The following is a 27518-nucleotide window of genomic DNA, read 5'->3' on the forward strand; positions in this document are numbered from 1 at the left end:
TCTCGCCTCATGGAGTGAGGATGATGATGAGAAAGGTGAGGGAGCAGCCTAAAACAACACGGCAGGAGCTTGTTAATGATCTGGAAGCAGTTGGGACCTCCGTCACCAAGAAAACAGTTGGCAACACACTGCCCGTTATGGATTGAACTCTTGCAGTGCCCGCAAGGTCCCCCTGCTCAAGAAGGCACATGTACAGGCCCGCCTTAAGTTTGCCAGTGAACATCTAAATGACTCAGAGAAGGCTTGGGAGAAAGTGCTGTGGTCTGACGAAACCAAAGTTGAGCTATTTGGCATTAACTCGACCGCCGTGTTTGGAGGATGAAAAAACGTGAGTATGACCCAAAGAACACCATACCCACGGTTAAGCATGGAGGTGGAAACATCATGTTTTGGGGCTGTTTTTCAGCAAAGGGTACAGGGCAACTTCACCGCATTATGGGGCCAATGAATGCAGCCATGTACTGTAACATCTTGGACAAAAACCTTCTTTCCTCAGCAAGAACACTGAAGATGCCTCGTGGGTGGGTTTTCCAACATGACAATGACCCAAAACATACTGCCAGGACAACAAAGGAGTGGCTCAAGAAGCATATTAAGGTCATGGAGTGGCCTAGTCAGTCTCCAGACCTTAACCCGATCGAAAACCTGTGGAGGGAGCTGAAGCTCCGAGTTTCCAAGAGGCAGCCAAGAAACTTGAAGGATTTAGAGACTGTCTGTAAAGATGAATGGGCCAAAATCCCTCCTGCGCTGTGTGCAAACCTGGTGACCAACTACAAGAAACGTCTCATCGCTGTGCTTGCCAACAAAGGTTTCTCTACAAAGTACTGACTTGTGTTGTGCTTGGGGATCAAATACCTATTTCCCTTAATAAAATACATAACAATTTATAACTTTTAGATTGTGTGTTTTTTATGCATTTTCGACTGATATTCTGTCTATACCCATAACCAGTAAACAACCATAAAAACCAGAGTCTGATCATTTCTATGGAAGTGGGCAAACTTACAAATTCAGCAGGGGATCAAATACTTATTTCCCCCACTGTATATATATGAGATTATTTAGATGCAAATAAATTATGAATGGGATTGTAACAGCAACACACAAACATCAATGCACATTTTCCTTTAGAAGAGTTAACATTAAAAAAAACAATATAGCTGAAAACAACAGCTGTTTGCATCATGATATATTACATCAAAGCTGTGATAGCTGTGTTGTTAGAGGGCAACAGTAGCGTTCATTACATTTGTATATTTTTAGCAAACATTTACTATTCCTTCAGCTCTGCTTCCATTCATCCCTGAGAAAAACACTGGGTCATAAGGATTGTACATGTTGCGGTTAAAAGAAAACTTTTAAGTGCATTAGAGTTGTTCAAAAGTAAATCAGATTCCTTTTCCCAAAGGGCATTTTGAAATTTCAAAGCAGGGAAAAACACAGAATTTATTATTAAGTAGTCCTTTTACTGCAGACCTGATAGATTTAAGTCACAAAATTATTTTTAGAACCAAAAACACTTGATTTATCCATTTATCCATCCCTTGAAAACCCGGGGATTATCAGCTTCACTGGATCATTAATACATTTTTATGTGGTTACAAAGACAAGATATTTTATTACAAGCTCTTTTTCTACTGTCACTTTAAACTCCCATTATTGCTAATCCTCATCCATCGTAATCTTGTCTAACAGCAACATAAAGGGAGTGTAGTTGACAGCATGAATTGGATGATTGTACTAGACTCTCCAGTGTGTGCAGGAGCTCTACTAAAGCCAATTGGATTTTTCAGACGTAAGATTATCACCCCAGACCTTCCAACCCTTGAAGAAGGATTTGCTTTTTATTTGGGGTTCCACTTTTATAAGTGCTTTGAAAATTGCTCTCTCGAGTCTGTCTTTGAAGCATCGGGTGTTGAAACTCTGAATAAGAGCCTGGTGAGATCCTGGCAGGTAGGATGACTCACTCTGTAAAAGGCCTTCAAGGTTGGCACGCCAGCAAAGGTGCACACATCCGATGAATCCATCAGTGGCTGGAGAGAGGCAGACTCACCAGGGTAGTAAATCAGACAGGAGGAGACTCCAGGGAACGTCGCTGTGGAGGAAAAATCTAACAGAGCCAGGGACAGAAAGACAGATACACAGAGGAGAGCAGGCACAGTCTGTGGAGACACAGGAGAAAACAGAAACAGTGCTGCACGGAGACCTGTAATGTTTTCTCTTGCCAGCTGTGTGCAACTGTGTTTTCTACATCAGTGTGTAGAGGAGGATCCATATGGCACATATGGTATATATGTCCCTCTTATTTTCATTTGTCTTATACACTTCAGTCTGACCCACCTGTGATGTTCACACACACACACACACACATTATCACAGAAATGTATGTAATAACATTTATGGCAGTTTATGTGTCATCTTTTGAGGAAGTGAAAAGGCCATTTGGGATTTGAACGCAGGGAGCAGATTATTCATTAAGGGTCTGTGCAGAGTTTACCAATATCAATCCGTCTGAGCCGGTCGATAAAGGATGGATGACTCGCTGCAGAGGCAGTGAGATTGATGATGCCCCTCGCCTCTGCAATGACGACTACAGCCCTGGAGAGCAGATCAAATCAAATGAGAGCTGGTGGCATTGCAGTCACAAAAGATTACATTTTGAAATCATTTCTGGGATCTACACACACTTTATCAACATGAATCTATGCTCCAATCTGTGCTCATGTGGCTGCTGGTCAGGTGCAGGCTCTTTGTCTCTTATTGGTTATCATTTAGGTATTGAATTGGGAAATAAGTTATTAAAAAAAAACACACAAACACAACTCATGAGTTAAGACATGATTTATTTTAAAAAACTAAATGTAAAACAACCTGAAACAGTAGATTATTAGCACATCACACAGGGTGTAAATGGAACGAATGGAACTTCGGTGTCAACCTGCTGAGGACAATATTTTAGGACATAGCCTAGCACTTCTCACAGTTTTATGGACAAACATGGCGACAGATGGATTACAAATATGGTCTATTTCATTGGTATACCTGTAAAATGGTTCTATTTGGTTTAAAAAATAACTCCTTACATATTTAAAAAGCATAACACTTTAAAAATAAATGTTGTATAAACCAAAGCTCAATTCATAGTTATATACAGAAGAGAACGTACATCACATTGAGATGACGATCTCAACAGTCTGACCGGGACGTGAAGAAAAATTCAAATTGATCTCTCATTGCAGGGCATTAGTGAAAGACAAACACAGACTCAAAATATATTTGTTCAAATGGAAGGAATGCAAGAGTGGGAGGAGGACAGCTGTCTTTGTCATAATGATAGATGAAGCATATTTGCATATTTATTTCCATGTGTTTTATTGTATCAAGTGGGTTTTACCTGAGCTGTTTATGTTGCGCTGCTTTCCTCATATGGCTCGTGTTCGCCCCCTCAAGGACAAGTAGGGAACATCCAAATTTCTGTCAATTTCTCATAAAAAACAACAATCCTCCCTGGGACTTTGACATTTGGTAGCCACGGCTGCACTTAGGGTGAATTACAGCAAGGACTTAGCCGACTAGACAGCGACTGGATGAACGAGTGTTGGAGCCGTCACAGGAACAGCAGGAGGAGATTCTTTGCCTTTGTAGCCCAGTGAGAGGATGTGCTTCTGCAGATGTGCGATCCACTGCTCTTGGACAGACAGAGGTCCATGAAACACTTCTTCACAGAACCTGAACAGCAAAAAAGAAAAAATATGAAATTATACAAGTCAGGTAATAGACCAGCAAGTTATTCATGATGTTGCTAAATAAAATAACCCGATATGTTTGGACAGCTTGACTGTCTAAATTAGAGACATAACACTCATTGAAATCTGCCACTTTCTCAATTTGCAATTTACCGAGGTCTCCAACAGCCAAAGCAGCATCTTTAACACAAGTGCTGTGGATGATATGGCCAAGAACACCTTTGACACTGTACCGGCTGAAGATAGTTAGTGGATAGTTTAATAAATGCAGTGGAGACAGGGAGAGGCTGCAGCTGCATTAGCCTAAGTAGAATATACAATAGATGGAGGCCGTACAGAAACTGTTGTTTGCTTTGTTGAAATTTCTCTCCGATGCCAACACAAACAGCATACAAGAAGACATTTGCCCGGCGGTCATGTTGTGTGTTTTTTTTTTTTTTTGGTATTCTAGCTGGAATCAAATGACTCCACATGTCAAGCAGGTTTCAGAAGGATTAGGCAAATGAGCGTCAGATGTGCGAGCACAATGCATTTTGGTACATGTAAGCAAACCTCTGTTAATACAGCACAAACAGAAGAATTTTACTACAGCTGCCATCAACTCTCATTGTCATATATAGAGTTAAATTTTTATTTTTGTGTTTTTTTTTTTTAAACAAAACAAAACAATACAGAAATAGTGACTAACCTGCATTTGAGGGAGTAGATTTTTCCCACCAGTTTGACCAGTGGAGTCAGTGGAGGCTTTGGCAGCAGAGCAGGGATGCTGCCTGACCGTGGGGGTTGATGGGAGTTGGTGTTCCTTGCAGGCCCTCCATGTTTGGGTGGACAGACCCCTGAAAACATGCAAAGAGTTATAATAGCAACACAAAAAACAACAACAGAAAACTGAATAATTACAGTAGACATGTATCCAGCTATTGTCTACTGCCTTTGATGTCTCACCCCTTGGGGAGCGCACGCTGGGGCTACCGTGGGCTGACATACTGCGTGTGTGGCCTTGTGAGTGTCTGGAGGAGCCGGCAGTGATGCCTGAGTCCGCACTGCTCGCTTTGGATTCTTGGTGGTGAGTGGAAGATTTCAGGCTGCTGCCTGGTACGTAGTCAGTGTCTGAAGACAGAGAGGACGAAGCAGCAGGTTTGTGGGACTGAAAGACAAAAAAAAACAAAAACCAATAAGTACAGTGGGGGAAATAAGTATTTGATCCCCTGCTGAATTTGTAAGTTTGCCCACTTCCATAGAAATGATCAGACTCTGGTTTTTATGGTTGTTTACTGGTTATGGGTATAGACAGAATATCAGTCGAAAATGCATAAAAAACACACAATCTAAAAGTTATAAATTGTTATGTATTTTATTAAGGGAAATAAGTATTTGATCCCCAAGCACAACACAAGTCAGTACTTTGTAGAGAAACCTTTGTTGGCAAGCACAGCGATGAGACGTTTCTTATAGTTGGTCACCAGGTTTGCACACAGCGCAGGAGGGATTTTGGCTCATTCATCTTTACAGACAGTCTCTAAATCCTTCAAGTTTCTTGGCTGCCTCTTGGAAACTCGGAGCTTCAGCTCCCTCCACAGGTTTTCGATCGGGTTAAGGTCTGGAGACTGACTAGGCCACTCCATGACCTTAATATGCTTCTTCTTGAGCCACTCCTTTGTTGTCCTGGCAGTATGTTTTGGGTCATTGTCATGTTGGAAAACCCACCCACGAGGCATCTTCAGTGTTCTTGCTGAGGAAAGAAGGTTTTTGTCCAAGATGTTACAGTACATGGCTGCATTCATTGGCCCCATAATGCGGTGAAGTTGCCCTGTACCCTTTGCTGAAAAACAGCCCCAAAACACCGGGGCTATGGTGGGTATGGTGTTCTTTGGGTCATACTCACGTTTTTTCATCCTCCAAACACGGCGGGTCGAGTTAATGCCAAATAGCTCAACTTTGGTTTTGTCAGACCACAGCACTTTCTCCCAAGCCTTTTCTGAGTCATTTAGATGTTCACTGGCAAACTTAAGGCGGGCCTGTACATGTGCCTTCTTGAGCAGGGGGACCTTGCGGGCACTGCAAGAGTTCAATCCATAACGGCGCAGTGTGTTGCCAACTGTTTTCTTGGTGACGGAGGTCCCAACTGCTTCCAGATCATTAACAAGCTCCTGCCGTGTTGTTTTAGGCTGCTCCCTCACCTTTCTCATCATCATCCTCACTCCATGAGGCGAGATTTTGCGGGGAGCTCCAGACCGAGGACAGTTGATGGTCCTTTTATGGGTCTTCCACTTGCGAATAATGGCACCAATAGTTGTCACCTTCTCACCAAGCCTTTTGCTGATGGTTTTGTAACCTATACCAGCCTTGTGCAGGTCTACAATCTTGTCCCTGACATCTTTTGACAGCTCTTTGGTCTTGCCCATGGTCTTGTAGAAGTTGGAATGTAAGAAACTGATTCATAGAGCAGGTGTGCTTTATATACATGACGAGTTAAGATCAGGAGTATTGGTAATTAGTTGACTGAGCACAGCTGTGTGCCACATGCGCACCAGCCAATCTGTAGGAGCCTGAATTCTAAGTGAATTGTTGGGGATCAAATACTTATTTCCCTTAATAAAATACATAACAATTTATAACTTTTAGATTGTGTGTTTTTTATGCATTTTCGATTGATATTCTGTCTATACCCATAACCAGTAAACAACCATAAAAACCAGAGTCTGATTATTTCTATGGAAGTGGGCAAACTTACAAATTCAGCAGGGGATCAAATACTTATATCCCCCACTGTATATACATTGTTCGCGTCCAGTCAAATCTAAATTGGAAACTTTTTTGTGCATTTCAGAGCACAGCCCACCTTCCTAATGTATAGGTCTCCCATACGATATCGCTTGGTTATTTCTTCCACCTTGGATCGGTCTCTGCGGATCAACTGGCTGAGGAGTTCGATTGGAGAAGTCGCTCCATCCGCCTTCCACTCGAAGAGGCCAAGCTGTCGGAGGTGGGCCCGTGCGTGACTGGCCAGGGCCTTACGGTTTTCAAAGTCAAACCCACAGAGCTCACATGATGTGTCTGGCACAAACAAGACACGACATGGTTAGACTTTCCTCTACATTATGGGGTGGGTCTAATGAGTAAATAACACATAGAAAAGTTAGAAATCTTTAGGCTGAAAACTGACACGACTTACCAGTATGTGAGGACCCACTCTTGCCAGGTGGAGATTTCTCTTTCATGGAATAATCAAGAGGTGAAGTGAAGGAGTTGGAAGTGGGTGATTGATCCCTCGATGGGAGGGTGTCCACGGATCTCTTGGACCCTTCAGGGGTCCACGTGGCTTTGCCTGACGCAGACTCTTTCTTGCCTTTCTCTTCACTTTGCATGACCTCTTTGAGGAGATCAATTGGTGATGTTTTGATTGACCAGGTGAGTCCGAGCTGCCGCAGATGGGCACGTGCGTGGCATGACAGGGCTTTGCGGGTGTCGAACAGCTGGCCGCAGAATTCACAAATGACCGTTGGCGGGGATTTCATGACTGTGGAAGGTGGTGAGCTTAACATTATTTGTGCACACTAAAAGCACAATTAAAAAATATACATTTATAACAACATGACATAATACCAAATAAAAACAAAAACAAAAGCCAGCAGCTTATTTAGATGAATAGCTTTACCTGAGTCAGAAGCCTTTGAAGCGGGTGACTTCTGTATAGGAGAGTTGCTGTCAATGTTGCTTGACTTAGGGGGAACATATACATCTGCCTCTACAGGCTCAGGCTTGGGTTTCCTAAGAAGGGGGTCGACTGCTAGCCGAAAACCTTTCTTCGCCTTTGGCGCCCTGTTAATAGGAGCCTGAGGGGTCTTTGTGGGGCTTGGAGAGAAGGATGCTGAAGAAAACGAGTTCCAGGACGGAGCTGGAGACAGAGTCGGGGCTGCAGGAGAGGGTGGTGCTGGAGATGCTGCTGCAGATGAGCTGGCTGTACTGCTTGTCTTGGGGAGGCGTACGGCTTCTAACATCCCACTGCTAACCAGGTCCTCGACGGCGTCGATGGCAGAGCTTTTCCCCACTATTTCACTCATCCCGATGTGCCGCAGGTGAGAGCGGGCATGGCTGGCCAAGCCTTTCCGATTCTCAAATGCCTCCCCACAGAGTACACAAGAACAGCTCTCGGATGTTTTGGGCCGTTTGCCGAGGGGAGATGCAGGTGCGGAGGACAGATCAGAGGGGCGTTTGGATGAGGATCCAGGTGAACCGTTTGACTGGAGTTCTTCCTGTTTCTTGGCGCTGCTGGGCTTAACGTTCTCCTCCTCCATGATCCGATAGAGAAAATCAATAGGGCTGCCCTTGACCTCACCATCACCGATTCCGATCTGGCGCAGATGAGCCCGAGCATGACTAGAAAGACCCTTACGTGTCCCGTACCAGCAACCACAAAGCTGGCAAACATGGACCTCGTGATTGGTGTCTGCAAATGCAACAATGAAAGGAATGGTAGAAAGTCAGCAGGAGACGTGTTTACTTTGTCAAGACACAAATGTAACACCAATAACCATATAACTATTTTTAAAGGACAACCATTCAGAATTCAGCCATACCCAACGTGATGGGGGCATCTGTTTCCAGTGGCGCCCATATTGGCTTGGTTTTGATTTGGTTAGGTAACAAAGATGAGCTGCTGCCTTCTGCAGCAGAAGGAGATGAGGGGAGGAGAGATGCTGTTGACTCCTTACGTTTTGCTGGAGATCCTTGATGGTCCATCTTTTGCGGGGTCGTCGTGGCTCTTACCTCCGTCTTGCAGGAGCTATTTGTGTCCTCTTGCACTGGAGGTGTTTTGGACTCCTGCTTGGACATCTGTGTAGCAGAGGTTGACCCAGCTGCAGAGGAGGCAGATTTGAAATCTGGGAGCGAACCATCTCTCTCTTGGATGAGCTGGTAAAGGAGTTCGATGGGGGCACCGCTGTTTTCTGACAACGTCACACCAAGTTGCCTTAGATGGAGGCGGGCATGGCTGGAGAGTCCTCGCCGTGTCTCAAAGAATGCTCCACAGGCCTCACACATGACAGGCTGTGGGCTTACTGTGGGAAAGTTCAAATGGGAAACTGAATGGCATGACTTCACTCAACGTGAGAGGCGACAATATTAAAGTCCCTAAATCTGGTTTTGTAATGCACTCATATAGAAAAAGATTTTATCATTTGATTTCAGGTTGGACTTTCCCTGCTTATGTCAAAAATGAATAATGAGCAGCAATGATTACACATCAATCTAAATCTTTCTGATAAGTTTTCTCATGACACAAACTGAAATTTGGTTGAGTACTATTAATATCACACCAGAAACAGACATACCTGAGGAACTCAGCATAACTGTTCTATAACATAATATTATAACAGACAAACACTTGACTCAATAGCCTGTTTCTGAGAGTCTTACCTTGTGAATCCATGGTGATAAAAATGTAGTTGATTTATTTTGAAGGATGAAAAAGTTTTCTTCCTCCTGATCCTTTGTTAAAAAACTGAAAACATGACAATCAGAAAGGACGAGCGTTAATGGTGTCGACAGCAATCAATCAAACGTGTGATAAGTAAATAAATAAATCAATAAAACCATATCTAACCGGCTGATATCAGAATAACGCAACGTCTCGCGAGAACAGTAGTTTCCTTTACAACGCCTTTAAAGCTGCAGAGAACAAGACGACACATTTGTTTGTGGGACAAACTAAAAAAAAATCCGATTTTGTCACATTTTGGGCAGAGTCATCATAGCCGATCAAAGACCTCGTGAAGCTGAAGTTAAAGCTAAATCAAGCTGCCACACTTAGACCCTTTGTTTTGCTGTGAAATGCTAACGTTAGCCGCGAGCTCGCCTTAAGATTTACTTAATTTCATCAAAAGCGGCGACGAGCCACACGCCCTGCAGCCTCGAATGGAAACCGAAATAAAACGATCAATTATAGATAAGCAGAAATATTACCTAAAATCTTAAAGAAACTACCTCGGTGTCACTCACACTGACAAGCTTGGGGGAAGTCGGAATTCACACAGCCCAGAAGTTGTGCTTTTTCAAAATAAAAGTCCCACGAACTGTATCAAAACTCATAAAATGATCAAATGTTCCCCCTAGTGACCATCTGAAGGAGGCAGGGCAGGGGCATTCATTCTCATAAAAAACAACAATTCCTCCAAACGTTAAGTTTTACTTACTCACTTTGTTTGTCTGAGACTAACCTATTAAAAGTCACGTAATTTAATGTACTGCTAAGTAAACAAACATACTGATTATTGCTAGTCAGTAATTACTAATTAAGTTCAACTATACACCAGTGCACACAATCTTTAGTCACTGTGGGTGTTGTTAATATAATGTTAGCCTAATAGCATAATTTCCTAAGTCATTTTTTTTGATTTACTGTTACAATATCAATAAAAATACCAATGCACTTGCTAAAAATTTTGCTTTTTCCGTTTTTTCTGAAACGTTCATATTACTTTTTTGACAGTGGAGCATCACAAAGGGTTGTTTTCAACTCATGATCAACTAAGATGAACATTTAAATGTACTGTAAGAAAATATATAAAAAACAATAAAAAATAAATAGTCATCAAGTCATAGGAACTGCTACTCCACTCCACTCCAAGATTTTTTAGGGTCAAGGAAGGCATTTGATATTATACCAAATGTTACACCGAAATAGTTTTCTGAACTGAGGCACCATGTTTGAACCTTAATAAAACTTAGAAACCAATTCTGTGGAAGAGCCCGCCCACAGGCAGCAACCAAGGTAAAATGTCTCTGTCTAGCTGAAGGAGCCCAACACATGCAGTTTATCTGATGCATACTCAACTTTTACTTTGAAGGCAGTCATTTTCTCTTCCGGGGGTCCAGGACATTTCTTGCTCTCAGCCGTCCCTCCTTCTACTCCTCCTCTTCTTCACTTGCAAGCCGCAGACCTGAGCGGGGTATCAACTTTTCTCCACTGCTTCACAGGTGAGGGAAACAAATAGGTGTCTTTTTTTTTACAATCAGAAGTTTAAGCCATAACCGTACACGTTACCCTGAGAGAACTTAATGTTAGTGCGAGAACAAAGAGAATCTGCCGCATTAAGCTAACGTTAAGCTAGCCATGCAGACTCCCCACCCCCCTCCTCTTCCCCTCCTCCTCCAAGTGTTTGGGCCTGTTTCTGGCTCTTTCTTTGTCCCTGTGCTGCAGCTGGTGGGGTTCACCAATTGCCAGTTCCGCCTCATTTTATTGAACTTGAGCTGTTGCAGCTTTGACTTGAATTTAAATGTAAAACCCTCGGCTACACACTGAACTTTGACCGACCTATAAGTACCCCCAAGCCAACAAAGGGCTTATAAGCTTTTGTCTGAATTAAAAGCTAACTAACCATTTTTTTCCATACAAAACCAATTAACAAATCAGTTATGCCAACGGAAAACAAATAATTATTATTTTATGCAACTTGCACCATGTGTCACTAAAGTGCAGCGGTTTTAAAAGCCTGTGTCAATGCATCAACGCAGTGATTAATGTGTTCACAAACCTGCTTTGCAAATGACGTGCCGATGTGATTGCAAGCTAGATCTGCGGTCAGGTAACTTTATTTCCAACATGCATCCATGTTAGAAGTACGACCTTCTTGGTTTGTGCTTATCATGGTTATGTAAGCTTGGTAATGGGCTATTGTTCCCCCCTGGCTCAACATGACTTGCATGTGACTTTATGGGGTATGCCTAATATGAATAAGCCTTTGAACTGAGCCTTGTTGTCAGGCTAAACCACACTCCAACTGTCATATTTACCTAAAGATTTCCTTGCTGTTAGAGCTCCAGCTCCGGCTCCTCCCAGATTAACTTATCTTGGAGACTCTCGTCTATTTTCTGCCATCCACACTTATCAACTTTGTCTCTCAGTCATTTACCGCCGACACCATGTCCGCTGGAAACGCTAACATCGGAAAGCCTGCCCCACAGTTCAAAGCCACAGCTGTTGTGGATGGACAGTTCAAGGACATCCAGCTGTCTGACTACAAAGGTAATACAGGGGTATTTCTCAGTCTGCATCTACGTTTGTAGAGACGGTTATCTTGAGAACTGATAATTACGCATTTTTTCTTTCACTCCAGGGAAGTACGTGGTTTTGTTTTTCTATCCCCTGGACTTCACATTTGTGTGCCCCACCGAGATCATTGCTTTCAGCGACAGGGCCGAGGAGTTCCGCAGTCTTGGCTGCGAGGTCATTGGCTGCTCCGTAGACTCCCACTTCAGCCACTTGGCATGGTAAGATTCCTGCTACCGCTAAAGACAAAAAAAAAGGGTTTATGGAAACTTGATTGCTTAAATAACGAGTCCTTTAAACAAAGGCTGTGGTGTGGACTTTGCTTCCACTAAAGCTTTGGGCTGCTCAGTATTTTCTAAGCCTACTTTCAGCTTAACATAAACACTACAGTCAGATTATTGAATGGTTGGCATCAAAATTTCTCTTGTGGGCAGTTTTCAGCTATGGACCAAAGAATTCTCGAAATTTCTTAGCATCACAACCTGCTGATCACTTTACCCAGAGCTGCGTAACTTCAAGCGCTCTTTTTCTTTTTGCATTTATGTTGCCAAAAGTAAGTGTCATAATAGCCATCTGGCAGCTATGACGGCAGCATCACTTAGGCTTTGTGTGGTCAGCTTGATTGGCTGCACCCAGCCCAGTTTATCTTCCATCACACTGTTTCCCTGCACAGTGTTGATAAGTGTTAATGTAACGGCCTTTGGGTCAAACTGCACTTTGTAGAAGGAATAAGGATGTTAGGAATCACATGACCTGCACAGGTCTTGATTTAGTGCATCGTATTTGTTAAAATGCTGCATCAACTGCCTCCTATCTTAATGTCACTACAGTTTTATCAACACGTAGGCTGTGTTTGAGGTCTTAGAAGCACTGCAGAGAATATCCGAAGGCTCTGTGTTACATAGCCATAGTTTCATTTCTTTAATTTTTTGCCAACAGGATTAATACACCAAGAAAGCAGGGTGGTCTGGGTAGCATGAAAATCCCCCTTGTTGCAGACCTCACCAAGACAATCTCCAGAGACTACGGTGTGCTGAAGGAGGATGATGGCATCGCATTCAGGTCAGCTGACTTCTTATCGTCATTAAAAAAAAAAAAAACTAATAACTAGAAGCAATGAGTTATTGTCCAATAACCCACCAGGTTTATGTAAATACTTCTGAAAGGTTAAGATTCATCAAAGCATGGTGTTTTGTGATTCAGTGCAGTAATATAATCTTGTTACGTGTCGCTCAGAGGCCTGTTCGTAATCGACGACAAGGGAATCTTGAGGCAGATCACCATCAATGACCTGCCCGTGGGTCGCTCTGTGGATGAGACTCTGCGTCTGGTTCAAGCCTTCCAGCACACTGACAAACATGGGGAGGGTGAGTAAAACTCATCTGCACATACCTTCAGGCTATTCTTTATTTTTAACAGCTCAGTAGGTTATCGTATGCAAACACTACTTTTGGAAACTTCTTTATTGTCATTTCATGTTTTTTCTTGATCACTTGCGTGTTCAACCAGGCTGTTGAAAGCTTATGTTTGGTTTTATGATGATGGGATTCCAATTTTTGCTGCATTATAATTCCTTAGCTGCATACATTTTATGTTTTTGCATTTTTCTTTTGCTGTTCTCAAGAACGTCTAATGTAACCTGTCAGTGAACACATCGTTTGCCCATATTATTTGACTTTATTTAAAATATACATATACACACACACTACATATCACTTGTTAAAAAGACATAATTTTATATGAAGTTGTCGGTAGCTGGAAACTGAGGTTATGCATATAGCTTTGCATTTTTGGTTTACCCTCCCGGTCGTTCACTTGTGTCCGTTGTCCTCAGGCTATACAAAGTTCAGAGTCTACAAATGACAGCAAGAGGTGAACTTTGTTTCTCTTCTTATTCATACAGTGTGCCCTGCCGGCTGGAAACCTGGTAGTGACACCATCGTCCCCGACGTGGAGAAGAGCAAAGCATTTTTCTCCAAGCAGTAAATGTGAAGGTCTTCTAGGCCCGACGATCTCCTAACCGAAGCACTTGCCTTCAGATGAGAGGTGTCCCTATGAACCAGGATTTCATGGCGTCCAGTCTAAATATGTTAAAACAAAATTCTCAGCTCGTTTGTGAAAAGAAATTCCTTCTGTGGCTAATCATTGTACGTCCATAGTACAATTGGTGGGGAAACCTCGTAGTCTCAAGCACTGAAAATATAGTTTTTGTTCCTTTTTCAAAGAAAGTGTTGATATTTTTCCTTGCTGTCATTAATCATTTGCTACCAGCTTTATTAAAACAGTGGGAAATTTAAGATTTGTGCGTGTGTGTTTTCTGGCAAATGGAGCAGGTTGAATGAAATGTAATAGAGTGAGTGAGTGTCGTCCCAGTCGTGACCCCTAGGTGGCAGCATCAATCTTCTGAGTGTTAGTGATTGACGACTTGAATAATTCCAAGAGGCATTTTTGGAATAACTTGTGTTTCAGTCTTGGCTCCTGTGCCTGGCATAAGATCTGAGCACATCATAAAGCTGCCAAGTCTTGGTTAATATTGGAGTTATTGTCGTTGACTCAACATGACAGCCTGCATTGCCAAATGGCACCAAAGCTCATTGGGAAAGATCGGATTGTTGGACATGAGAATACACACCTACACATACTGTTCACTGTTTGAGGAAAGTGGTTATCCATGTTTATACCACTGATATTCTTCCAAATGTGGTTAAAATAACATTCCTGACTAATTACTGACGGAGAGTTTTCAACTATTCTGAGAACTGATATTAATTGTATGACCTTTGCTCTATTTATTTCTGTCCGCTTTCCTTGGCATCTGTTCTTGTAATTTCAGTCTCAACCGTCAGAAAGTTTCTTCAGCATGTTTACCTGGAACTTATTTTTTACTTTATTTTTTCCTGAGTTAGTGTTCTCACGGCTGCTTGTTTTGGGAAATTGAAAGCAGAATGGGGAAACTCCCCTAACTCGAATAAACCACTCATTGACAAACCTATGCATTTACACACGCATTGCGGTGTGAAGGGGAGATCGCAGCCGGGCTGACGGGCAATGTAGGAGGGAGTTCCCGGAACCTTTGCGTGAGGTGACGTCTGCCAGCAACACGGCCCATATATGGACCTACGCATGTGCGTCAACGAGGAAAAATCCTACGCTGGGACGTCTTGAACGTCAAGCAACTACTTCTGCTGCTGTAAACTTCACTAGTGACCAGAGGCAACGGTGCGGTTTCGTTTACGAGAATTTCAGTAATTCCTTACAAGTCAAACTCCCCCAAAATCAAACAACAACACCATTTTTCATTTATAATAACTTTTACTTAAATATTAGGGTACTGTACACGTTTCTTTAAAAGAAAGACAGGTTCGTCGGGTTCAACCTGACACAAATAACTTATAACAAGGTAAAAAAAAGGCGTCACAGATAGCAATTAAAATGTAAACAGGCAAAGCCGATATGACACTTTTAAAAACGTATTCAAAAATGCCCTAAGTGTTTTAGTCTTTTAGGAATGTTCCATATTCTTTTTAGCCATAAAGAAATCACAACGATCCAGTTCTCATACAGACAACGTATAAAGACTGATGATTGTGTTGTCAGTGCAGTTCATGTCCAGTGTTTTTAAAAGTGCATTGTTTCTTCAATAAGACTTTACTTTGGGCGCTAACATGAGCTGGCAGCCACTGCTCACATGCGTCATGACTTTCTGTTTGAGTTGGGCCACCTGTTCCCGCAGTAGGGACGCTGTGTTTGACAGTCCAGCGTTGTCTGTTTTCAGTACTTTAACTTTGTCCTCCAGGCGAGCGATGCGCTCCAGCTTGCGCCTCCGACACTTCGAGGCTGCAAGCCGGTTCCTCAAACGCTTGCGCTCGGCTTTGATGCGCTCCTGATTCTCCAAATCGATAGGGGACATCGGCGGGGAGCTGTTGTCGCTGCTCTGCATGTCGGGGACGGTCTGAGGTTCCTCTTTCAAGCCCCCGTAGCGCTGCGAGTGGATGCCGGCCGCGGCCAGGGAGTGTTGGAAATGGGATCCGTGCCCAACGGCCTGAGGATGCTGGTGGTACTGGTGATGCGGCAGGTAACTGATGGTGGTGGACGGATAGCTGGCTGATGAGGTCAGGCTGGGGTTCGTGGGGCAGCTGCTCAGGGTTGTGTACTCGAGCGGCTCTGGCTGCATGGCTGAGCCGAACACCGACGCTGGAGCTGAGCAGGCTACCCCGCCGGTGCCGATGGACACGTTTGGAGGCGCCATATGGTTCATCTTGTGTAGGTCGTCCAACGCTTTCACAAAACCTTCGGCAAAGCCCTCCTGCTCCTCTGTGATGCCGCGGTTGTACAGGTATTGTGCAGGTGTCGGCGTTGTAGTGATGACTCCGTTGCTGTTCTGGATGATCAGTCGCTCCAGTTCAGGGGAGGCGAGCTTCAGGGAGCCCACGTCCGCCGCGCCCGCCGAATAGAAATCACTGTCTGCGCGCAGGTGTTGCGACTTGAAGTTTGAGTTCCGATATGAATCGGAGAAGTTCAAGTTCATATTCTGCTTTAGCAGCTTGTAGTCTGGCAGCGCTGCGCCTGGATGGCCATAAGCAGAGAGAAACGAGTCGTCATAAAAAGGCTGTTCCATTATTGTGGACATATTTCAAATCAGACAGTCAAATACAAGAGTGCTCGTTGCAAAAGATGGTGCTCGGACACCGAGGCGTCAGTGTCCCAAATGAGTCACTCTTCAGTAAAGTCCCGATGTATTATTATACTGAAGGTCAAAACTACCAAAAACAGAGCAAAACTTCCAAAATAGTGGAACTGTACTGTACCCAGTCGTCGTTTTGTACCTTTAGTCGGATTCAAAGCGGAGTCCAGTGACTAATTCTGATGTTTTCACTCCACTCGTGAGTAGGAGAGTCTTTTCTTCTGAGTGTGAACTGCTCTGTTTCCTTATAACTGACAGGTGGCCGACGCGTTCCGCTCGCTTTATAACACCCGGTAGAAGCGCTCCGACCAACCCGCTGATTGGCTGCCTCCGCCGTTGTCCCCGCCCCGGGATGTGAGCGAGACCTGATGACGATGTTGCCAGGAACACGGAGTGTAAACAAGACCAGGCCTATTCGGCGTGGGAGAACTCAGTCCACAGCACAGCTACAAAATAAGCTGCCCCAATGAAGATCCAGACTCGTTACCTTTTATTAACAAGTCGGTGTGAATGCTCCTCAGAACTCAAAAGCCACTAAAAAAAGAAACAAAAAAACAATGAGCCTCTCCTGGCTTCACTCAGGCACATAAACAACCCGGCAGCCCCTTTGCTCTTTATCCCTGAGAGCCATCCCTTCGGAGTGGATATATACTCCGGTGCTGAGTCATACATCCAAACCCATATCGTCCAGTCCATATTTGGGTATCCTGGCACACCAGTTCCTCCCTGTCAGGACCAGGAAGCCAATCCCTTCCTGGCTGGCTTCCAGCGCTCAGGGATGTGGGAGGAGGCGGCGGAGGCGTGTGCCTTGCTGCCCTCCTTCAGCCCGCAGGCAGGGAGAGGATGGGTAGCTTTTGGGCGTGATGTCAAAAATGCACAAAGCCTTACGGGTGTCTGGCATACGCTCAGGATGTCAAATTGAGCCGTGTGCGCACTAATAACAGCATTTAGAGATAATAAATGTAAAGGTGTGTACTCAACAACAACAACATCACTGAAAAATGTAATCTACACTTGCAGCCAGTTGTTGTTTCTTTATTTATTAGTAGTGTAGCCTTTCTGAACTCAGCGCCTTCTTATGATGGTGCAGCTTAGATATTTTGGGACTAAGGACATGTCCCCTGAACTGAACACCTGTTTGATAGAAAGACGTCTTTGTCTTCTCTTTATGGTAATGGATTCTGAATCACTACCCAGAGGGCCACGTTCCTACGCACATTCGTGTCTTCCCGTCAGCCTTCCCATCTTATGCTTATACCTATCCTCAGGTCATATGGGTGTGTGTGTGCGTGTGTTTTTTAGTGTGCTTTTTCAGAACTGGAAGTGCACCAATGTTTTATTTGCTCTGTTGCAGTTTTGCCCTCATGAGCTCAAACTGAACAATATGTGCCGACTTGTGTGCCTTCCATTACCGGAGTTGCTGGGAAAAGTACACAAATCACTGTGAGTAAAAACTCTCTCTTTTATGCGCATTTATTAACATATCAGCAAGGAAAAATGTAACAGATGATGAGGCCAATTAATGAATGCTGGTCATTTAACTGATGCTATGATTTCCTCGTTAAAGAGCCTCAAAAAAAAAAAAAAAAAAGGACAATTCCTGCAATTTAGTACTGCTCATCCATAAATGGTGGAAAATTAAATTGAGAGATGATACAGCAGAGGCAGAGCTATCTCAAATTTAATTCGTAGTCATGGATCAAACTGCAGACAAAGTGGAACCCACATATGTATCTTAACCGCATAGATTTCTTTGCCTCTCATGTGTCTGCTCCACACAGCCAGATTGAAATCTCCCGATAAACGTTAAACTATCAAGAGTTTAGTGTTTATGGGGTTCTGTGAGCAGAAAGCATAATGTATAGTATTCCTAATTATGTGGTTGAGTTGTGCTGCCTGCACATGGGGTCACATTTAGAGGAGAGTCTACATGAACGTCCCCTTCTCGCGGACATTTTGCAGCAAGGTCGGGTTGTTTGCAGATGTTTTCAGGAATGACCCCTCCATGACACTTTATTGTGCATATTATGGATGCTTTCTTGTCGTTAGTGGTCATACATACTTCAGCTTCAAATTTCAGTTTGTTTTGATAATGAATTTAGCTCCTGTAACACCGAAGACAAACCCTGATGATACCAGTGCTATTTAAGTACCTTATGTATGGACTGTATTTGTAGTCACCTGGATCCATTCACTCTTTTACAGCAGTATAAGCATTAAGCAGATTTTAAAGACTATCTGAAACATTTTTTTCTACTTTGCACCCTTCCTCAACCTGTGGGAGTTTAATGTCAGAGTTTGGACAGTGGTCACTGTGGACTCAGCTCCTCCCAGTGAAACAGAGATCTGGTGTGCCACTTTGGTCTGCTGTCAGCAAAGACAACCATCAGGGGAAACAGAAAAACAGAAGTAATTTCAGGGAAACAGGGTGAAGTATCAGTCAGTGGTCAGTTCCAGTTTCAGAGTGACCTCATCCACTCACTAAAGGTCGTTGTAGTCACCGCTCTGAGATAGGGCCGAACTGTTATCTCTCATCGCATGTGGGTTGTGATACTGATCTATTTTTTGCTTCACGCCGGACTGTAAGTGGACAGAGATTTATAGGGAAATTTCAGCTTTCATGCAGCTGTGACATGGAATATTTACACGGCACTTCTCCGTCGAGATCCTCGATCGGCGCTGAGGCTTTGAACAATTTCTTGCTCACATGCACATGATTATGTACGCCATTATAGGCAGTATTTCAGAGAAGCCGAGTGCAGGCACCTCGTACATCCAATTCTGTCACTTTCTTTGAGCGCTGGTGCGATTTGAGTTGACAGATAGGACAGCGACAACAAAAGCGGCGGGCGCAAATGTGAAAAGAAAAGCATGAAAGCAACAGCAGAGCATACAGGTGCAATCAGCCACGGCGCTGATGACGGCGCCCGTGGCTGAGCCATAAAAAGACACCTTTTCTGTTCAGAGCCCAGAAGAGAGGCTGGAGGGAGGTGAAGTGAACTGTGCAAGGCAGAAACGACGGCACATGAGAGGAAAAATAATTGCACTGGTGACATTTGTGCTGGATATGCATGTAATTTATAAGAAAGTCCACTATGTTAGAAATACACCTGTACTAGTACATGTATGAGTCATCATTCCACAACATTTCTTTCTGAGAATTTAATGATCTGGAGATTGCCTGCGCAGTCAACAGGCTTGATTCAACCACAGTGCGAAGATGAGATGAGTTGAGGAAATCATGAAATTATTAGTTAAGTCAAGCTGAGTTTACAGGAAAATGCGATACGTTGGTATAAATCACTTTTTGGATTAGCCAACGCACGTTTACTTGGCATGGATATATCCTGTTCCCCGTTTTGTTCAACTTCAAAAGCAAAACTTTTGTCAGAGAAGGACAAAACTGGAGAGCGCCTGAAAGTTAATTTGGCCTTCAGAAGCGTAACTCCCTAGTTTCCAGCTCGTCGTCCCTCTCACCACAACCTCGGTAGCTCATTCGGTCACTGAAACACTTGCCGGATTTATTAAATGAACCAGAAGTGATGTCTCTCCGTGTCTTTGGCAAGGTCTTCCGTGCTGGAAGCTCGATGACCTGGAAGCGGCCTGTAGGTGTGGTGAGTCAGGTAGGGGTGTTCGCCGGGGCACAAAGCTGGCTGTCCCCTTAAGGAGAGGACAGCTCACTGCCTCCCACAACATATTAAGTCAAAAGACTGCTAGTCCTTAAAGACTGTGTGGGTTAATTTAAATTAACGCTAACAAGAAACCATCAATTTCTCTTTCACCCTATCTTCTCTCCAACAGCCCTTTATTCCCTCTTCCTCCCTTCCTTCATCGTTATTTGGCTGCCCATGGGAAATTGAACCGCCGTATGCGTGTAATCATTTTAATGAAGGCATGTTTAATCAGCATATTCTTCCTCGCTAGCTCCCAGATAGTGCCAAGGAGCCTTGTAGCGACGAGAGACCTTTAGCACAAGACATGATGAATGCTGGGGCCAAATGAGTGTGGCAGGAAAAGACAGTCGGACCCAGCTGTCCCCTCGGGCTGACGTAACGCATATGGAGCTGTCCTTCCCACTTCCCCTCCATCTACATGGATGCGTTAACTCCCTGTCACTCTGCCAGTCCGTAAAAAAGGCAAACGGCAGGAAGTGGGGCAATTAGATCTAATTTGATTTCACATGCTCGTTTGGTCTATTAATTGAACTCGCTTATTTTTGCCTTTTTGGTTTTGAAAAAGATGAAAATGTGACCTTAATTATAAGAGTGGAGTACAACTGTGTGCACGATGGTGTTATCCATTAAGTTAGATTAGATTTTAATCATCTTTATCTCTTTATATAACAATTATTGAGCAGCACGGCAACAGTAGTGTAGAACATTGTAACGTGAGGTACTTCTTGAGGCCGTATGCTTACATTAGGGTGCTTTGTCCTAAGCCCAAACATTGCAACATTCATACAGTGACAATGCTGACAAGGTAACGTTAAATCAGATGTAACTCGTGCACTGCTTGTCATCTGAGTTTAGTGTGTCAGCATGTGAATATTTGCTAATAAGTTATACAAACCAGTACATCACCATTTAAAGAACCTGGACTGATTGTGGAGGTGGATGAAAAGTCACAGGAGAAACAGTTGTTAGTGCACGCAACTGCATGAATACTTGAGGCACTTCTTTTCCAAACGACCCAAAGTCAACTTGAGAAACAACAATTAACAAAGCAGGAAAAGGTCCCACAAACTCGCATCTGTGTTGTCACGGGATAGTGAGACAATCACTCATCGTCACTTTATGTTATCATCTGGGGACCATGGCAACTGAACCAGATACATGGACAACCTCCAACATTCAGTCGTCATCCAGTCGCTGCTCAGATATCTCCTCAAAATGACCAGCTGACAGACATCAGTATCCATGGAGCCTCGCTGTTGGCAGTGTTAACATTTTCCCACTATAAACTCTGCATAATTGCAGGTATAGCAGAATCATAAAAGAAACCTGCGAGAAGAGGCATGCCTTTTATTTCCTGTCTGAATCCAAAGCGGGTTTCAGCGACAACACTTAAAAAAAAAAAAAAAAAAAAACACGAGCTTAAGTTCCCACAAAAGTCCTGTGAAGTGTGAATATAAACGTAATAGTAATGACAGAGGTGACTAAGAAACCGAACATTCCATCGTGCGCGAATGCACCCAAACAAGACACATCACACATTTGCTGTGAAACTATGAGGGAGGGCTGATATACTGTAAGTGACTAAAAGGTTGCTTATAATGCTTTGACGTATAAAGTGGTTAACCTTTAGCATGTACGCCTATATAATCCAGAAAACACACACACATTAAAAGATACAATCATGTCTCATTTTTAGCTAGTTAGCAGCTGATGACAACTGGATTCAGAGTTCATAAAATGGGGGATCAGGGAGGAGAGGTGGTTTGAGTTTGCGGACGTTTGATTCCTCCATCTGACACTGGCCAGGAGTTCCTCTTTGCATCAGAATAGGAGAAGTGAATGTAAGGTGGCAAGAGGCCAGGGTGTGGAGGATGTGGGTACACCACATTTTCATTTCCTCAATAAGTTGTGGTGATGGGCCAGCTGCGGTGTCGACGTGACAACGACAGGCTCAAAAAAGCTCTGTTCAGGAATCTTTCTAACGGCTCCATCAGATCGTCAACAGATAAAGATTCATTCACACTGACTCAAATGCTTATCCGATAAGACTAAATTTTCATACACACTGTGTTAGATAAGAGTTTTATGAATTTTGATTCATAGCGCCACTACCTTGATTAACAGTTTTAAGTCACCACTTGCTGAGTCACGGCCATTTGAAAAGAACCAAGCAATCATCACTATAATGCAGTGATTGTCTGCAGTGTCTTGAGTTGCTATGGATGTAAATTTGCCTGCTGCAGATATTTTTCTTCCTATAAATCGAACAATGTACGTCTGCAGTCACATGGTCATTGCACAACTCATTGGATGTTTCTTAAGAACATCTCCTTGTCTCCAACGCAAGAGGAATATTTTTGGAAAATGCGGTTTCTTCCCTATAGCTGCTGGAGAGGCCTGATATCCCTCTCACAGCTGGCCATTAAATATGAAATGGTTAGCTCAGCATGCTGTAAATAGGTGTGCTGACGTGGGGTCATGTTTACCATGTTCATGACAAGAGTCCATGAACATCCTTCTCGCTTGGTATTTACAGCCTCGTAACTGGAAATATGTCATGGGTATGTTTTCAGAAACTAGGTAAATGGTTCATAAGCAGTGATGTAGTCATACAGGAGTGCATAACATGACTTCCCATATCATAAACCCAAGTTCCATTTGAAGGCATCAGCCTGGAAAAACAGAAGAAACAATGAACCTGACTCAGAAGCGAGCACAGTTAAAGCTTCTATATATATATATTTTTTAATTCATGAGAAAATGACGAAGAGTAAAAAAAAAAAAAAAAAAATGGGGGGCGGGATTTCTCTGCAGGAATTTGTCACATCCAGGACTCTACTGTTGTTACTCTACTGTTGTTACTCTACTGTTGCTACTCGTTGGCATTTCCCAAAATAACTATTCTTTTAATGTTTTAACATACATGTTTTTGCTTTAACTGATTCTCACCCATAGTAAAATTGGGACTTCATATGCGGAAGAAAGCGAACTTGTTGATTTGTAAAAATAAAAATAAAAATAAATAAATAAATAAATAAAAAATAAAATCTTGTTTTATCTTCTTTATCCAACATTCAAGATCACGGTCATGAGTTTATCTCCGTGCAGTCTGAGCTAGTGCAGATGTGTCCCCAGGCTCCTGCGGGCCATGTCTGCAACGTTCCCCTGCTGTTCCCCTTCTTCAACATTAAAGCGGCAGGGAAAACCATATATTGACCTGTGAGAAAGCGAGCCCATTCACATGCGGCACAGGCAGATTGTAACATTAATCACAGTAGCTGGTAAATGACTTGGCTTATTTACTCTCGGGATGTCAAATGAGAAGCTGTGGTATTGGTTTGAGGTTAGAGCCTCAGCTCAACCTACACAATTTCCCAGCAGGTAATGTAAATGAGAGAACGTAGCTATGTTTATCTTTCACTGCAGAGACAGTGTCGGCAATGTTAGATGATGGCTGCTGATATAACAGTAAAGGTCAAATGTTAAGTTATGGTTACTAGTGTCACCCAGGAAAATGAATTTCTAGGAACTATACTTTCTCTTGGCTTTATCTCTTTCTCACACTGTTTTCATTCATATGTGTGAATATTAGTGTGGCCTAACTTACACGCCTTGAGTGTTTAAGTGTGTCACGTCTTTGCTTACTGCCTGCGTGCGTGTTAAGCGCATTCCTGCCAGCAACCGAGCGAGTCTGCATTATGAGAAATGTTTACCAAAGTGACACTATGCAGATACAGGGAAAGGACAGTGTGTCTAATTACGTGGTTACTGGGGAGATCAATGGTGCGAATCTGGCTGAAACTGTGTAGGCGCTCAAGGCGCATTCTGATGCTCTCACTGTCGCTGATGATCATCAAGACTCAGCACTTCTTGATTCCATTGCTTCCTGGAAATAAGGCACAGCGAGCGTGCACAGAAGAGGATGCCATGACACGGCCGTTATTGTCGTGACAGCCTTGTTGAAGAGTCAGTGGCAGTGTACAGGAGATGTGTTTGACCTCCTTCCGCCTCTGACTGCTCCAAGCCGCAGAGGAGCTCTTCAAAGTCGATTTCACGCCCATTCATTCTTTTGTACATCTGAGAGTTTTCCCCACGGTGAGTTACATTTTGATAAAATCGCACCCTCACTTGACTGTTTCTGACATGTTTTGGTCATACTTGAAAAAGGCTGGGAGTGAATGCAGCCATGTACGCTGCCAGTCAAAACACATGGACACGCCCTCTCATTGAGTTCATTGAGAAAGTGTGTCCAATCTTTTGACTGGGAGTGTACATGTAAATAAGTTTTAGGTGACAGTTTCTCTAACTGTGCATACACAGGGCTGTAGTGTGCAAAAAGCACAATACTAAAATACAATATTAACCTCATAATCAAATGACTTACAGGGTGATTACAGTCATAATACATGCTAACCTAATCTCCTAATTAGTCACTAAAGCCCCTCCAACTTTCATCCGAATTTTGCAGTAAGAGGCGTCTCACTCAGCCTCATTATTTACTGTCTGTCTCACAGCAGTGCAGAGATGACAGCAGCAAACGAAGCCCACTTCTATTTTATTTACCAGAAGTGGTTCACCAGCTTGGGTTTTCACTCACACTCGCTCATACGTGCACACACGCACACACACACTCACACACGCCGACAGGAGCTTTCCTGTCAAGGGATAGTTGTTCTCATACTAAGAAAGCCAAGTAAGTGAGAACAAAGGCGATGACTTTTTTTATATCCACGCACATTCGGTGCCTCGAATCAAAGCTATAAACGGGCTTTGCAGTAGTTTGTGCCTACATGCAAACCAACACTAAGAGACGTTTCGCTCCTTGAATGAGGAGATATTGCCGCCTGCCTCCATCATTTACTGTATCTGCTGTTTTCAAGTCCTTCAACAGGTGTCTGTGACATAATACTGGCCTTTTCTGCTGGGATTTCTTTTATCTGAGCCCCTGTGATGTAAAAGAATTTTGATGAATTAGTCATCGTCATATGGCAGCCCACGGACATTTTAGCGCAATGGATGCTAAAGGTGAACTGTCTGGGTGGCAGCGTTGGCCTGCCACATGTTGAGCAGGGAGAGATGTGCTAGTTACCGAATGACACCCATTCACAAGTCACTTTAATGCGTAAGTTGAAATAGCGTTCCGCACGAACAACCCACTTGTGTTGAGAACAGGCCATGTCTTCTTGTACATTCATTTTGCTCCTTTAGCCCAGCAGTAGCATGACACATACCACATGCAAAGGGGCTGTTGCACGTCTCAGCTTAGATGGCAACGAAAATATTTTTACCCTCTTAGTTGTAATAATAAAAAACAAATGTGCGTTTTCTGTGTGTTTATTACGGCACGTGAAGTCTGACTGCTCCACAGAGACCCGATTCTATGAATAGATGGTCTGGTTTCTCAGAAGTTTGAAAGGGGCTCAGTCACGTGAAGGTGTAACTCACATGTTAACCAGAGTGTGAATCTCAACTCATGCCATAAATACAGTATGACTTTATTCCACGTGAAACTTACTAAGTAATTCCCCCTGGTTAAAGTCGTTTTAACGTTTGTTTGTTGTTATTGGCCGGCTGTGTCTGGGTGGTTAGTGTGGGGTTGTCCACAAACCAATAGGTTTGATCCCCGCTACACGCATCACGTGTGAAAGTGTCCTTGAGCAAGACGCTGAGTTTGTATGAATGCGTGCCGACTTGTGTGAACAAATGGGTAGATGCGTCTATGTGGACTGTGAAGTGCTTTAATTACCAACAGGTGGGAAAGACTTACATAAGTACAAGACCATTTAGACTTAGACAGACTTTAATGATCCACGAGGGAAATTACTTTCACCGTAACTTTGTTGCACATGAAAGTAAACACTCATAAAAACCAGAAGAAATATCAAATAAAATTAGATTAAAATCAAAATAAACAGTGTAATCAAAAAAATTACAGAATTAGCATCATGAACAAAAGTAGTTGGCAAAAGAGTGTCCAAGGTGATGTGGTTGTTTGGCCAGTTGCATAGCAACAGCGGCATGGATCGTGTCGCAGGGGGTTTCCTTGTTGTTGAGGGAAGGATGTAAGCTCAAACGGTGTGTGTCCGCCCGTAGGGTGTGAATTCGACCACAGAATTACTGCAGCCCCATCAACCAGGTCTCCAAAGCTCTAGTCATGACACACTCTCTGGGTCTCTGGGTCCCATCAAGCGCACACAGTCAATCGATCCTGCTTCCTGAGACCTCACGACCCCCTTGAGGACCCGAACCTCCTTCTCCGCTCCTCCACCTCCAGCCTGGGATCCTCAGCACTTCTCCTGCAGTTCAGTGGAATCTTACGTCTCACTCCGGGCAGCTCAGGGGACACGGACACCACCGGACACAACGGCCGCTCCGCCAACAATGCGGCCAAAAAACAACAAAGTTGTCCAGAAACAACAAAATAAAAACAGCACAAAAAGACAAAAACGACCAAAAACCATTTTGATTGGTTCAAGGCAAACAAAAACAACAAGTCAGACAAAAAAACAACCATTAACATACTAAGAATCACGGACCACCTGGCAACATGCAGCCACTCTTTCAGGTGCATTTTTCAAAAACAAAAAAAAAATAAAATATATATAATTAATTTAAAAACCATTCATGCACACTTAAGTCATGACGTCATCTAAATATCATTACATTAGTCTACATGCATTACATGCATGTTCTGAAATAAGTCCTAGAAAACAGGCTTAAATGAGAAGACATTTTTACAGAGTCAAGAATATAACGGTGTAAATAAAACACTTAAATAACTGTCTTCTGGTAAACAATAAATAATTAAAGAATAATAAGATATTAAGAACTGTTTAGGCTTTGTCACCTAATATCTATTAAGACCAACAGTAGATGTGTAACTGTGATAATTAATAGACTAAACTGTCTCATCTAATGCTGATCTAACCTTTGTTGCAGGTAGATAATGTACATTTAATGTTTTCGTGTAAAGCCGTGGGATTGAGAGACGGGGTCACCTCAGAAAAAAAAAGAAAAGAAAAGAACAAAGAACTGAATGCATTAGTCCCCTGAATGTGCATGCACTCACAAATACACTTTTGTTTTTGCATGTTGTCAGTTTTCGTGGAGCCCACTGTGGTCACTGTTGTGTGGCAAAGCTGCACGGTGAACGGTCCCATAACCAACTGATGTGGATTCATTCGGCGCTTGCCTTTAAAGCGAGTGCACTGGGGGACGTTGATGCCACAGCCCCACTTGGACTGGTATGACTAGTCGTATGGTGAATGGTAATGGTTGGCAAGGTTCTGCTGTGTAACTGCCGTTACTGACTAAGCTCACTTGATGCTCAGCTCGGCGCGTTTTAGCATTAACCTTCACCTCAG

The 27518-nt window shown here is 43.3% G+C and overlaps 3 protein-coding genes across 9 annotated transcripts; 1 reads left to right on the plus strand and 2 right to left on the minus strand.

The window, feature by feature from the left end:
• Positions 1 to 2826: 2826 nt before the first annotated feature.
• Positions 2827 to 10661, minus strand: LOC125003612 (protein Wiz-like). 6 transcript variants are annotated; one of them, XM_047577602.1, is made up of 10 exons: positions 9711 to 9733; positions 9352 to 9416; positions 9165 to 9249; positions 8327 to 8806; positions 7405 to 8196; positions 6922 to 7266; positions 6589 to 6803; positions 4692 to 4893; positions 4435 to 4582; positions 2827 to 3729 (listed from the first exon to the last, which is right to left on the minus strand). In XM_047577602.1, exons 3-10 carry the CDS (start codon positions 9175 to 9177, stop codon positions 3573 to 3575), a joined length of 2352 nt encoding a protein of 783 aa, XP_047433558.1. In that variant the 5' UTR covers positions 9178 to 9249; positions 9352 to 9416; positions 9711 to 9733; the 3' UTR covers positions 2827 to 3572. The 6 variants fall into 6 exon arrangements, with proteins under 6 accessions (XP_047433558.1, XP_047433560.1, XP_047433559.1 ...); XM_047577604.1 differs by lacking the exons at positions 9352 to 9416; positions 9711 to 9733 and adding an exon at positions 10582 to 10661; XM_047577603.1 differs by lacking the exons at positions 9352 to 9416; positions 9711 to 9733 and adding an exon at positions 9747 to 9792.
• On the plus strand, positions 10591 to 14093 carry prdx2 (peroxiredoxin 2). The gene is made up of 6 exons (XM_047577610.1): positions 10591 to 10724; positions 11652 to 11772; positions 11864 to 12017; positions 12736 to 12858; positions 13033 to 13163; positions 13700 to 14093. Exons 2-6 carry the CDS (start codon positions 11670 to 11672, stop codon positions 13780 to 13782), a joined length of 594 nt encoding a protein of 197 aa, XP_047433566.1. The 5' UTR covers positions 10591 to 10724; positions 11652 to 11669; the 3' UTR covers positions 13783 to 14093.
• A 995-nt stretch (positions 14094 to 15088) lies between these two features.
• On the minus strand, positions 15089 to 17106 carry LOC125003614 (transcription factor JunB-like). Of its 2 annotated transcripts, XM_047577609.1 has the most exons (2): positions 16623 to 17106; positions 15089 to 16362 (listed from the first exon to the last, which is right to left on the minus strand). In XM_047577609.1, the coding sequence occupies exon 2, from the start codon at positions 16322 to 16324 to the stop codon at positions 15434 to 15436; it is 891 nt and encodes a 296-aa protein (XP_047433565.1). In that variant the 5' UTR covers positions 16325 to 16362; positions 16623 to 17106; the 3' UTR covers positions 15089 to 15433. The 2 variants fall into 2 exon arrangements, with proteins under 2 accessions (XP_047433565.1, XP_047433563.1); XM_047577607.1 differs by having other exon boundaries at positions 15089 to 17106.
• Positions 17107 to 27518: the final 10412 nt, after the last annotated feature.

The sequence above is a fragment of the Mugil cephalus genome, chromosome 2 (genome assembly GCF_022458985.1).
Source record: "Mugil cephalus isolate CIBA_MC_2020 chromosome 2, CIBA_Mcephalus_1.1, whole genome shotgun sequence".
NCBI classification, from domain to species: domain Eukaryota; kingdom Metazoa; phylum Chordata; class Actinopteri; order Mugiliformes; family Mugilidae; genus Mugil; species Mugil cephalus.

What these genes read in the sequence shown, in the direction of transcription:
- LOC125003612 (XM_047577604.1), bottom strand. An exon ending in GAGACCTATACATTAGGAAG is followed by an intron (nt 4,894 to 6,588) that starts GTGGGCTGTGCT and finishes TTTGTCTTTCAG; the next exon opens with TCCCACAAACCTGCTGCTTC. An exon ending in ATCTACTCCCTCAAATGCAG is followed by an intron (nt 3,730 to 4,434) that starts GTTAGTCACTAT and finishes TTTGCTGTTCAG; the next exon opens with GTTCTGTGAAGAAGTGTTTC.
- prdx2 (XM_047577610.1), top strand. Translation starts at nt 11,670, where the DNA reads ATGTCCGCTGGAAACGCTAACATCGGAAAGCCTGCCCCACAGTTCAAA. An exon ending in CACTTCAGCCACTTGGCATG is followed by an intron (nt 12,018 to 12,735) that starts GTAAGATTCCTG and finishes TTTTGCCAACAG; the next exon opens with GATTAATACACCAAGAAAGC. An exon ending in GATGATGGCATCGCATTCAG is followed by an intron (nt 12,859 to 13,032) that starts GTCAGCTGACTT and finishes CGTGTCGCTCAG; the next exon opens with AGGCCTGTTCGTAATCGACG.
- LOC125003614 (XM_047577607.1), bottom strand. Translation starts at nt 16,426, where the DNA reads ATGTCCACAATAATGGAACAGCCTTTTTATGACGACTCGTTTCTCTCT.